Below are 12,124 nucleotides of genomic sequence, written 5' to 3' on the forward strand. Positions count from 1 at the left end.
CCCGGGGAAACTGAGGCACGCAAAGGTTTCCAGGCGGCCTCTCCAAAGGCACGGTGCTCTCAGAGGCAGCTGGGAAAGCACAGGACAAGCCCAAGTGACACATGGATGAGGAAGATGCTGCTGCTGGTGCTGGAGTTGTGTGTCCTGGGTCACCAAGTAGCCCCATGGCTCTTGATGTGCCTCTATGGTTTCTCCCCTGGCATTTATTGGATAAGGAATCAAAGTCTCAGGACCTTGGAGATCTGGCCCCACATTTTGGCTTAGATCGCCTCTACCCTCTCCACTCAGTTTAGGAGCAATCCTCCATGCATGAAACAAAAATGCATAGGGAGAGCTTGTCCCCCCATGGAGGGAAGAATAAACCATGCTGTAATAAAGCATCTTCAGGCTAGGACAACACTTTTCCTGGTGCCTGTTGTGGGCACCAACTCCGCATCATTGCTAGTCCCACACAGATGGGGCTGGTGGTTCACCTGCTTTGCCTCTGCCTTTTTGTTTGCAAAGTCAGAGGAGAGCTCAGCTTGTTGGCAGAAGATGTGGGAGAATACCTAATTCCAGAAACCAAAAGTGGTGCTGCTCAGACGTCTTTCAAAGTAGAAAACAAACAAAACCCAAAACAAAATAAAACATACAACAAAAAAAACCAGCTAAGCGAAAAATCCGGGTGGTAAATCATCCTCTTGGTTCTCCTTGAGGAGAGGGACAGGAGTGCAGGGGCTGGCAAGAGTAGCGATGAATGCCTCGAAAAAATGAAATAGCAATTGCTTAATTGCTTGCAGCCCGAGCTGTGCAGCGGAGGAGCAAACTGCGCAGGCTGTCGGTGGCAGCGGGGAGGAAGGTCACACGTCTGCTATCTCCAGCTATCCTCCTCGGGATCAGCTCCATCCCAGGGGGGTGCTGGGGGTCCAGGGGGGATGCCCAGGGCTCCAGGCTCGTGTGTGGGGCTCCTCTGCGGCTCCGTGCTCCCGCAGCCCTGCCGGCACCACGTTCGCGCGCCGCGGCACAGAGACCCAGGGCTGTCCTTGGGATGCGCTCCTGCGGAGGCAGCTGGAGTGCTGAGACGCGTTCTCTGGGAAACGCTCTCTGCAGAGGCGCTCAGCTCAGCTCCTGGGTCCTGGCCGTCCCCTGGCCAGCAGGCGTGTGACATGGAGCCCCTCGATGCCCCCGACGCTGTGCCGTAAGTGGGGTGTGCGCACCCCCCGCAGCGGCTCTGCGGGACGCTCGGGCTAATTGCACAGTCCTTCTCACTCCTGCTGGGAGCTGATCAGCCGCTTTTAACAGAGTCTGCTGAATCCCGGGGCAGCCGCTTCACCTTCAAGCCCACAAGTGATGTTCAGGCAGCGAAGGGGATGGACTGATTTCCAAAACCCTGCGGGATGTACTGAGCTCTCAGTCATGTCAGCAGGAGCAACACCAGCTCTGTCTGAGCACTGGACCCAGAGGTGATGGAGGGCCTGCGAGACGAGGCTATGGTGCGGTAGGAAATCCCAGGGGAGAGAGACTGCGGGGCACCATCTCCATTTTGGGTGTTAGTTCAGTGCCTGCTTGGGCTCAGGTGACTTTGGGGCTGTTTGGAGAGGGTGAGGAGGTGCTGGGGTGTGTGGATCAGGGCAGGGTGGCTGCGAGAGGAGGCTGGAGGGCAGAGACGGGAGTAAGGGCTGCAAAGGAGAACATCCCATGGTTGGCACATCTCTGGGCACCTCACATCGGGCCATGGTAGATGGCTGATGTGGACCCTTCACATCTCCAACACATCCTCTGCTGCCCCAGCACCACTCTGGGCATCATCGTCACCTCCCAAAACACACATCCTGGGGACAGCCTGGTGACCACGATGAGCTGGGCTGAGGTGGCCTGGGGCAGGGGCTCCTCAGGGCAGCAAGGAGGAGACAGCGGGGTGGCCGGGGGGAGAAGGTGTTTGGGATGCGGGGTCCATGGTGGCTGATGGGGATGCAGTGGGAGCTGCTGCGGTGCAGCGGGGTGGAGGCAGAAGAGGAAGGAAGCGCGGAGTGTCCCTGCGCAGAGCCCGGGCAACAACAAACAGGAAGAGCAGCAGGGCCGTGGCAGCGGGCAGCGGCAGGAAGGATGTGCATTGCCCCACGAGCACACCTGTCCTACCTGAGCCAGACCCTCCAGGAACCTTCTTCCCCAATGGCAGCCCCTGTCCTGCCTGGCTGGGGAAGGGGAGCCCGTGTATCTTCCCCTGAGGTGCCCAGGAATGGTCCTGGGTGCAGAGGGGTGGCAGATGGCACCCACAGGTGATTGGTTAGGGGTGGCACGAGGACCACACTGTGCATGACCGGGCATGGAGGGCGGGAGCACCAAGCGCTGGCTCGCCCCATGGTGGGATGAGGACCAGCTGGTGCACAGCCTGGGCAAGGGGATACGGCCAGAGCGGCAGGGGCAGAGGACACATCCAGGCTCCTTCTGGGGCAGGTGAGCTCTGGTGTACTTGGTGCAGCACTTCTGCACCACATGAACCACCCCACCCAACACGACTGCCAGCAGCCCCAGCCCCAGGGCCAGGTCTTGCCCATCTCTCCGTGTCCCGTGGGCTGGCACCACCGGCCACGGCCACGGCCAGTCGCTGAGGACACCGAGCAGACCCCACCAGCCACGCCAGAGATGCCCGTGGAAGAACCCCAGGACTTTGGGGGAGGCCGGGCTGCACCCACAGGCGCAGGACAGGGGTTCTCTGGTGGGGAGCGGGGCTGGGGCTGCAGGCGGCCCGGCGGAGCTGAGCTGCGGCGATGTGGCCGGTATGTGTGTGGGCGGCAGGCAGGGTGGGGGAGAAGGAGGGAGAGGAAGCGGCAGAGGCAGCAGCTCCTTTGATAAGCAGCTTCCTGAACACTTTCAAACCGTGGCGTTAGACCGACACGCGGTGTCTGCGGGCCTGTGCCGGGACCGACGGAGCCCACGTCGTGGGGCAGCAGGTACGCAGCCCCCCAGCCTGCCTGTGCTGCCCGCCGGAGAGGGGACCCTGCCGGGCAACGCCAGGCCTGGCACCACGGGCGATGGGCACGTGCTCGCTGTGGGCAGCTCCAGGCAGGGCTGGGATGATGGGCAGGGTGATGGTGCTGGTATCCGCGGCTCTTCCCAGGGCCCTCCTGCCTGCCAGGGACTTGGCTGGAGCATCTCCCAGGTGTGTCCCGGCTGGTGTGCGAGGGACGGCTGTGGGGCTGGAGCCTGCTGCTGGCTCTGGACAGGGTCTCCGCTCGTGCTGCAGATCCTGGGGAGCCACTGCTCGTGCCCTGCCTGGCATGGGACAGCACGGCAGCACAGCCCCTAGGGCACTCTGCATAGGGCAGGGAGATGGTGTGTGTGGCAGCAGTGGCGTTGCCACCCCCAGAAATGCCATCGGGCAGCAGGCAGTCACGGAACGGCTCCTGCCTCAGCCGCGTTCCCAAACGGTGCGCTCACAGTGCGGACCTGGTTCTCTGCAGGACCTGCCTGAGCTGATGCGGTACCTGGATCCAACTCTTTGCCCATTGAGAGCTCTGACTTCACAGCATCTCCCGTCCCTTTTGGGTCCATCTCCTCCTCATGGAGCTGGGAATGAGAAGGAGCCTCATGATCCCAGGGTGCTGCCTGCTCTCTGAGGAGCTCTGCCCAGAGCTGAACTGGCATCACCCTCATCCCCCCGACCCTGCCAGAGGCTGTCCCTGGCCATGGCACCCTCCTCCAGGGATGGCTTCCCCACCACCTCTTGCTCAACCACCCAGATAAAGCAGTTTCCTCTTGACAGTTGCTGAGACCTGCGGGACGGAGGAGGCTGTCCCAGGGTCACCGTTCCCTTGCCAGAGCCAGGAGGCTGCTGAGGGTGCCTGGCCCCTTGTCTCCCAACAGCAGGAGCTGGCCAGGCTCCTTGTGGTGCATTGCAGCCCACCTTGTGTCATCTGCAAGTGCTGCTGTGCTCATGCAAGTCCCAGCTCTCCCTTCTCCCCACCACGTCCCCAGGCCAAAGAAGACTTGCCAAGGAAGGGCTGGAAATACAGGGCAACGTGTGCTTCCCATGGAGGTGGAGACCACTTTGGGCTCCCCGAGACCAGACCGTGCTCTAGCAATACATGGTGGGGGTGTTCTCTGCTCGGTGCAAGCAGAGGGCTGTTGGTGCTGTGCCCAGGGTCACCAGTGTGTGCCTGTGTGGGCTGCAGTGCCATGGGTGTCCTGGAGGGTGAAGATGCTGGGACATCTCCCTATGCCACCCACTGGGATGCAGGGACTGGGGGCCCTGGTTCCAAGGCAGCTGAGGACCTAAAACCTGTCCCTGGCTTAGGGACCATCTGTCAGGGGGTTCACTCAGAATCATGGTATCTCTCAGACCCACCTCGTCTTTTCCAGCTGCTTCTCCGATGGCTCCTTGATTGCCCAGGAGCTGAGGGCCCCCTGTGTCCACTCCCCGTGCTTCAGGACAAGGGCTTCGTGTCTGCCGCAGCATGGTACAAGCCTGCTTGGTGTGCTCCAGAGTTCATAACAGCAGCCTGACCGCCCGGGCAGCCGCGGCAGACATGGACAAGACGGACAAGCCCAGTCCCTCTGCCAAGAAGCACGTGCGTCTTCAGGAGAGGTGAGTGTGGCTGGGCTGCCCATCTCAGCCCAAACGGCGGATGCTGCTCATTCCCCGGCCTTGGGCTCCCCAAAATGTCCTCCCCCCAGCCCAGCCCTGCCAGCTGCCCACTGACTTCTGCAGACACCAGGTCTGAGCGTGGAGGCAGCCTGACCCCCGCCCCAGCCTGGCCCAGGCCAACTCCGGACACCTTCCTTCAGGGACTTTCCAGCTAAAAGGTCAAATGACCAGCTGGCTCCTTCTTCCTCACCCTCTGCCCCCATCTTATAGGGTCTCTACCTGGCCCCTTTCTCCATCCTATGTTATTCCCTGCCTGACTTTTGCTCAGTGTGGGGTGGTTTTAACTGACGTGGTGGGACAGGGTGCCCTCCCGTCCCATGGTGGCAGAGGGTCACCCAGGGACCCCTTTGCCTTGCAGGAGGGGCTCCAACGTATCGCTGATGCTGGACATGAGCTCACTGGGGAGCGTGGAGCCCATCCAACCTGTCTGCACACCACGGGACATCACGCTGAAGTTCCTGAGGACGTCCAGCCACGTGCTGAGGAGAGAGGAGCTCCAGCAGCGCGCCCAGAGCCTGACGCAGCTCCAGGAGGAGTTTTCGGTGCGATGCTCCCTCCCCTCGCCCTCCTCACATGAGGGATGGCAGGGGTTAGGGGTGGGAGGGATCAGACATCTGTGAGGGAGGCTCTGAGCCCAGCTGTGTCCCACAGCACCAGTGGCAGGGAAGGCAATGTGGGCAAACAGGGGTGAGAGGTGCCCTGGGTATTCCTGCTGCCTGCTTTCTGGTGCACACAAGTCCCTCTTGTGTCCCTGGAAAGCCTGTCCTGCCCTCCCAGGCCAAGCTTTTCTCCCAAGGTGACCTCTCTGGAAGGTGTCCCACCACATCTGGGGTAAGGACAGGCTGACATCTCAGTGATGCTGTTACACCCCAGGGTCAGCCTCTCATTTCCTGGTGGGCCAGCTCTGCAATGACGAGAGGACACAAGCAGCAGCAATGGAGCTTTACTCATAGTTCTTCTCTCCCACTGCAGAAAATCCCACCGAACTTTGTCAGTCCGGAGGAGCTGGAGATCCCTGGACACGCTCCCAAGGACAGATACAAAACCATCCTCCCCAGTACGTGCCACTGCATCCTTTGCCTCTCATTTGCCCAGGTGCCACGTGCAGGGAAAGGGGTGTGTGTGTGTGTGTGTGTGTGTGTGTGTGTGTCCATGGGGTGGGGGTGCGTGTGTGTGCACGAGTGTGTGTGCGAGGCAGAGGGGTGACTCAGAGCAGCCCTGGCACCGGGGTGGGCACTCCTGGGTGCTCTTGGTGTTCCCACTGTGTTTGTTCCTGCGCCCCACGCTGCAGGAGACAGGTGCTGCGCTGCAGGGGGTGCACACTGCGTTATGGGGCGGTACATGGAGAGCGACTCCTTGGGGTGTTTTCCCAGGGTGTGCAGCACATGACAGCCCAGATTGGGCTGCTCTCTGCTGCCGTGGGGCCTTACATGTCCCAAGGGCATGTCACTGGGGTTATAAGGTTGAGAACATTATAGGAGAGCTTGTTTCGGCTCTAGTCAGGCTGTGGGAAGGCCCTGGGGGGGTCAATGCCTGCTGAATGAGTTACCCCAAATGCTCACTGTGATACAGGCAGGTTTGGGCATGGCTGGCTGTACCTTGACATGGTAGGAGGGTGAAGTGGGGCAAGAAGGGGCCCGAGGGAGGGTGCAGACAGCTCTGAGCATGGCACAGGGCTGGGAGGACTCAGTCTGCAGGCTCTGGAACCGAGGCGGGGAGGATTGGCATGGTCAGGCTCTGGAAGACGGTCCCTGGGGTAATGCCTACCATGTCTTCCAGATCCTGAGAGCCGGGTCTGTCTCAGGAGGGCCGGAAACCAGGAAGAAGACAGCTACATTAATGCAAACTACATCACGGTGAGTGTCCTTCCGGTCTCGAGTGGTGCCCCAGGTCCTGCATCCCACAGGTTTCACAGTGCATCAGGCTGCAAACCCCTTGGTGCCGCACGCTGGGGCGCTGGCTGTCACCCGCTGTCCTGTGGCTGCCCTGGGCCAGCAGCCTGAACTTGACACCCCGTTCCAATCTGGAGAGACGCGGTTCCACGTGCGCAGGGCAGACACTCTGTCCCTTCTGCTGGGAAAACCTCATGAGGTGGTAGCAGGACTGGTGGGACCCAGCTGGGACTGCCCCAGCTCCCAGCAGGGCAGAGCATGATGACTTCTGCTTGTCCTTGGGGAAACCCCTCTGGTGAGACGTGCCCGCCCTGCATGACCTCTGGCTCACCAAGGCATCCGTCACGCTGGCTGCTGCCACATCAACAACCTGGGGATGCTTGCAAGGAGTTTGGGTACACACAGCTTGCTCCTGGCTTGTGGGACCAGCAGGGTGGCGAGGATGCCTGGTAGTTCCTGATGAGCATTTCAAGGATGGGTTTAGTAGGAAATAGTCTGTGTGGCTCAGCCTCTCACCTGTAGAGGAAGACAAGCACCACGAGAGCTGGGGCGGCCTGGAGACAGCCTCCCCTCACACATCAGGGTCCTCTCCAGCATAACTGATGGACCATGTGCTTGGTAGGGCTACGCAGGGCATCCCCGGGAGTACATTGCCACCCAGGGACCCATGCTGAACACCGTGATCGACTTCTGGGAGATGGTGTGGCAGGAGGAGGTGCCCCTCATCGTCATGATAACGGAGCTCCAGGAGCGCAAAGAGGTACCGTTGTCCCCTCTTTGTCCTGGGCACACCACCCCAGCCAGGAGCAAAGGGTGACTCTGGCAGGACAGGGACTGGCCCAGGCACAGCTCTGGGGGCTGGGGAGAGCCGTGCTGCCCATCTGAAACCCATGTGGGAGGCCATGAGAAAGGGTGCAGTGGGAGCAGCTGTGGGGAGAAGGATTTATCCTGCCCTTAGTTCCCCTCTATTGCTCCATATCCACCTTTCCCACCGCCCACAACCCCCCAAGAGATGCCTCTTCCCAAGAGCACTGAGCAAAGCCCTGTGCAAACATCCAGTGAGTGCCTTGTGCATCTCCACAGCCACCGACACTGCCTTGTTTTTTCAGAAATGTGTCCACTACTGGCCCGAGAAGGAGGGCACCTACGGCCCCTTCGCCATCTGCGTGCAGGGGGTGAGCGAGTGCGTGGAGTACGTGGTGCGGGATCTCTCCATCCAGGTGGGTCGAGCTCCATCCTGGGGTCACAGGGGGAGCCCAGCAGTGCGCCTGGCACCCCGGGCTCCCTATCGGGATGGCAACACTGTGTGACGTGAGAGCAGGGTGTCCCTGGCTCAGGGCTGGGTTTTATGAGCCCCCTGCCCAAGGAGGGTCTGCAGAGCTCCTGCCTGCCCAAGGGGGCCGAGAGGGAGCAGGATCCACTCTGGGAGAGAGGAGAGGGGTCAGCTGGGGAGACCTTCTCTACTGGCCCTTTGCTTTTTGCACTGTGCTATTTGGCTCTGCCCCATGAGCAATCTGTAGTCACTCTGGGCTGACACTAGCCAAAAGGATCCTTCTGGCTTTGCCTGGACTCTGGGGACAGCATTGGGACACCCCGTATCTGTTCCCATCTCCTGGGATGGGACCCAGGGTGTCTGGCAGAGGCTCAAGTAGGGATTGGGAGGACAGCAGATGAGGTGGTCACAGGATGCCCAGCCTCTGCCTGAGCTGGGCTCCACGCTTTCATTTGGCTCAGCCCAGCGAGTTTGTGCTCCCACATCCTGATTTCTCTTTTTTCTGTGCTGGAAAAGCGTGCAGGTGAATGCCGCCACGTCAAACACATCCTCTTTCCTTCCTGGCCGGACCAGCAGACGCCTGAGTCAGCCAAGCCTCTGCTGCACTTGGTGTGCAAGGTGGAGGAGACTCTGAAGGCTGCAGCCAGCCCAGGGCCCGTTGTTGTGCACTGCAGGTAAGAGCTTTCCCCTCACTCGAGCCCGAGTGTCCCTCACCTTGGTGTCAGCCTGCAGCCGTCAGAGAGGAAAATCACACATGTGAATGCTCAGGACCTGGTGCAGAAATCCCAGGGCACAATATCCCCATAGCACTTATTCACCCAGGAACTCCTGTCCTGGCATCAGAATGGTGGCATTAACATGATGTGTGCTGCCCTATAAAGAAATGTGTTTTTCACCTGCGCCTGCAGACAGCACGGTGGGAGCAGGAGAGCTCTGCAGGGTCAGGACGCAGCCACCAGACCCAGGGCAGATCCACGGCCCAGGCTCCTGCTTCCCCTGCCACCAGGCACGGCCCGCAGCCCAGCGGTGAAGCTGCTCTTCAGGGCAGCCCTCCTGGAGCAGGCGGCCTCTGTGTATTTTCTCTCTCTGGTAATTGCTAATTTGGCAACAGTGGAACAGAGTGCCCAGCCATCCCTGCTCAACACAGATGGTGCATGATGCTGTGGGCTGGTCCACCCCAGGGTGAACCGCTGGGTACCCAAGGAGAGCACAAGCTGGGAGCTGCAGGCACCCCCGTGCTGTGCAGGGATGGGGTCACACACGGGTTTTGTGCTCCCAGAACAGCCTCAGCTGGGCCGTGCACCACACAAGAACCCCTTGCCATGGCAGAGAGACACCAGCCCATGTCTTTTGGTGCCTGGCTAGCAAAGCCGGTCTGGCTGCTGGGACTGGAACCTCAACATCCCTCTAGGAAGAAATCATGGCAGCAAACCAATCTGGGAGTATGTCCAGCTTGGACAGAGCAAGGTCCAGGCAGTCGGCGCTCAGCACAGCTGTGTCTGTCCCACAGCGCAGGCATCGGCCGGACGGGCTGCTTCATCGCTACCAGGATCGGGTGCCAGCAGCTGAAGGACAAGGGGGAGGTGGATGTCCTGGGAATCGTGTGCCGTCTCCGCATAGACAGGTGTGTGCTCAGACCCGGCTGATCCTTGGAGGGTCCTGCTGGCTGCCAAGCCTGGGAGGAAGGATGCGGGAGGGATGCAGAGACGGGCATCACGAGGGCCTGGGGACAATTTTTGATGGAAACAGGGCTGTCAAAAGATGCAGATGTGGGGATAGAAAACGATTGCCTAGTGCCAGGCTGGCTTTGCTGTGAGGGCTATTGTAGCTCTGAGGACATGAGGAGGTCAGGGAGAGCTGAACCTGGCAGCGAGTCTGCCCCTTCCAGCTCAGCCGCTAAATTCAAGAATACTTGATTTTGCTACTTTTCAAGGAGAAGTACCAGTAAAAATTATCGCCAAATCAGTCGCTAATCTGCATTTTGAACAGCCCAGCAACGCTTCTGAGCCCAAATATTCTTTGGACAGCTCTGGTGCCTGTTTCAAACGTACTAGAAGTGGTGGGTGAAGCAGGAATATCTGTGCCCGGGTGCAGGGAGCCAGGGCTGTGGGCTTCGGCGAGGTGTCAGCAGCCCCTGCCTTTCCCTTGCAGGGGCGGGATGATCCAGACGAGCGAGCAGTACCAGTTCCTCCACCACACGCTCGCTCTCTACGCTGCCCAGCTGCCGCAGGCCGGAGGCCACTAGCGCAGGGTCGCTCCCAGCTCTCCTGCACCAGCCTCAGGGACAGCTCCGCCAAAACCCCTCCTGCCGCCTCCGAGCAGCGGGATTAGCATCCCTCCACCAGCACAGCCCAGCAAACCCTTGTGGAATGTGGTGGCCTTGCGCCCCTGGGGACAAGCAGGGTTTGGTGGGTTCACGGGAGGGATTCAGCGGTGCTTGAGGCGGCCGTTGCTGCTGGCTCAAGGCAGATTCACCCCTGGAAAGAAGCTTTGGCTTCTGAAACACGCAACATTTTATCGTCAACCAGAAGAGCAAGCCGTGCGGGAGACTGAAGCTGGGTGAGCGCCGGGAGCACGGTTTGCCTTTTAGCTGCGCAGAAATGATTAACCCGTGAGACGTGGAGCTGGTACAATTACCTTGCAAATAAACAGAGCCTCTCTCTCCTGGCTGTGTATGGTCTGCGGGCAGGGCTGGGCTTGCTCTGAACGTGCACAGTGATGCTCTTCTTGCTAAAGATACACCTTGATGATTTGGTCCAAAAGGTGCACAGATGTTTGCCTTCGTTATGTGGCTTGCTTTCCTCTCCACCCTCACCCTAACAGCCTTAAAGCAGGGGATATTCCTAAATGTGTCTGCAGTTTTGCAAGCAACATGTTCCCAATTGCCTTTTGTTACACGAGGGTGGGGGTTGTGCATTCTTGTGATTTTGCTGAAATCAGAACAAAATAATATTTGGGTGTTTTTCATTGGGAAAAAAAAAAAAAACAAAAAGGAAGAAGAAGGAGAAACATTTTAGCACAAACATGGGGATGGAAATATTCTGTGAAATATTTCAAAGCTATTCAAAACTGGCCTTGAGCTGCTGGGCACCGCACACTGACGGGCAGTGAGGACCGATGAGGGCTGGGGCTGCCCCATGCGCTTGCTGCTGGCTCGGTGGGGGAGATCCCAGAACCACAGAATCCCAGAATGTCAGGGGTTGGGAGGGCCCTGGAAAGCTCATCCAGTGCAATCCCCCCATGGAGCAGGAACACCCAGATGAGGTGACACAGGAAGGTGTCCAGGCGGGTTGGAATGTCTGCACAGAAGGAGACTCCACAACCCCCTGGGCAGCCTGGGCCAGGCTCTGCCACCCTCACCGGGAACAAGTTTCTTCTCAGATTTAAGTGGAACCTCTTGTGTTCCAGTTTGTACCCATTACCCCTTGTCCTATCACTGGTTGTCACCAGAAGAGCCTGGCTCCATCCTCCTGACACTCCCCCTTTCCATATTGATCCCCATGAATGAGTCCCCCCTCAGTGTCCTCTTGTCCAGCTCCAGAGCCCCAGCTCCCTCAGCCTTTCCTCACACGGGAGATGCTCCACTCCCTGCAGCATCTTGGTGGCTGCGCTGGACTCTCTGCAGCAGTTCCCTGTCCTGCTGGAACTGAGGGGCCACAACTGGACACAAGATTCCAGGTGTGGTCTCACCAGGGCAGAGATCCAGGGAAAAAAGGGCCAGTCCTCTTGCTGAGAGGGTCTGAGCTTGCCCCGGGTCGCACAGCATCCCCAGGTCAGGGCTGTGTGACCCTTCTCCACTGCTCTGAGAGTCCCCAAAATGCAGTTGAATGGCTGCCCAGTGGTTTTGCCCTGGTGCTGGTTGTTCAGGCCCCGTGGCTCTCCTGGGAGGAGAAATAGCTAAATAAAACAATTCATCCTTAATGTTGTCATCCTTCCCCTGTCTTGTAATCAGCCCATCAGTCCAGGAGGGGCATCCTCAGGCCTCTGTCCCCACTGTCAGTATCCCACCCTCACTGCTCCTCTCCTTGCTCCTCTCCATTTATTCTCTAAAAAAGCAGAAAGTGAGCAAGTGAATCAGTCTTGTCCAAGGATGGGTAATGAGCCAAAATCAGTTTCTTCTCCCTGGTCTCACTGGGTATAAGTAGCAAACCCAGTAGCAGACCAGGTATGTCCCACTGTGCAAAAAGACCAAATATTACAGAAATTATAATGTATTGCTGGGCCCTGGTAGTCCTTATTAGTCATTCTCATGGGTTTGCGGGCTGTGCAGGGTGTCTGGGGTGTGGGGTGCGGGGGGTGCAGGGTGTGCAGGGTGTCCAGGGTGCAAGGTGC

At 59.2% G+C, this 12,124-nt stretch overlaps 1 protein-coding gene across 2 annotated transcripts; it reads left to right on the plus strand.

Annotated features, from left to right (window-relative positions):
• The first annotated feature begins 851 nt into the window (after positions 1-851).
• PTPN7 (protein tyrosine phosphatase non-receptor type 7) lies at positions 852-10,456 on the plus strand. 2 transcript variants are annotated; one of them, XM_082069150.1, is made up of 10 exons: positions 852-1,442; positions 4,342-4,567; positions 4,986-5,169; positions 5,600-5,684; positions 6,407-6,483; positions 7,142-7,279; positions 7,629-7,739; positions 8,309-8,466; positions 9,303-9,416; positions 9,944-10,456. In XM_082069150.1, exons 2-10 carry the CDS (start codon positions 4,437-4,439, stop codon positions 10,035-10,037), a joined length of 1,092 nt encoding a protein of 363 aa, XP_081925276.1. In that variant the 5' UTR covers positions 852-1,442; positions 4,342-4,436; the 3' UTR covers positions 10,038-10,456. The 2 variants fall into 2 exon arrangements, with proteins under 2 accessions (XP_081925276.1, XP_081925275.1); XM_082069149.1 differs by lacking the exon at positions 852-1,442 and adding an exon at positions 2,781-2,933.
• The last annotated feature ends 1,668 nt before the right edge of the window (positions 10,457-12,124 follow it).

The sequence above is a fragment of the Streptopelia decaocto genome, assembly GCF_964273445.1.
Source record: "Streptopelia decaocto genome assembly, chromosome: 19".
Lineage (NCBI taxonomy): Eukaryota > Metazoa > Chordata > Aves > Columbiformes > Columbidae > Streptopelia > Streptopelia decaocto.

Coding starts and splice junctions, on each gene's coding strand:
- PTPN7 (XM_082069150.1), top strand. CDS start 4,437: ATGGTACAAGCCTGCTTGGTGTGCTCCAGAGTTCATAACAGCAGCCTG. Junction 5,170..5,599: donor AGCTCCAGGAGGAGTTTTCG/GTGCGATGCTCC, acceptor CTCCCACTGCAG/AAAATCCCACCGAACTTTGT. Junction 7,740..8,308: donor TGCGGGATCTCTCCATCCAG/GTGGGTCGAGCT, acceptor GTGCTGGAAAAG/CGTGCAGGTGAATGCCGCCA.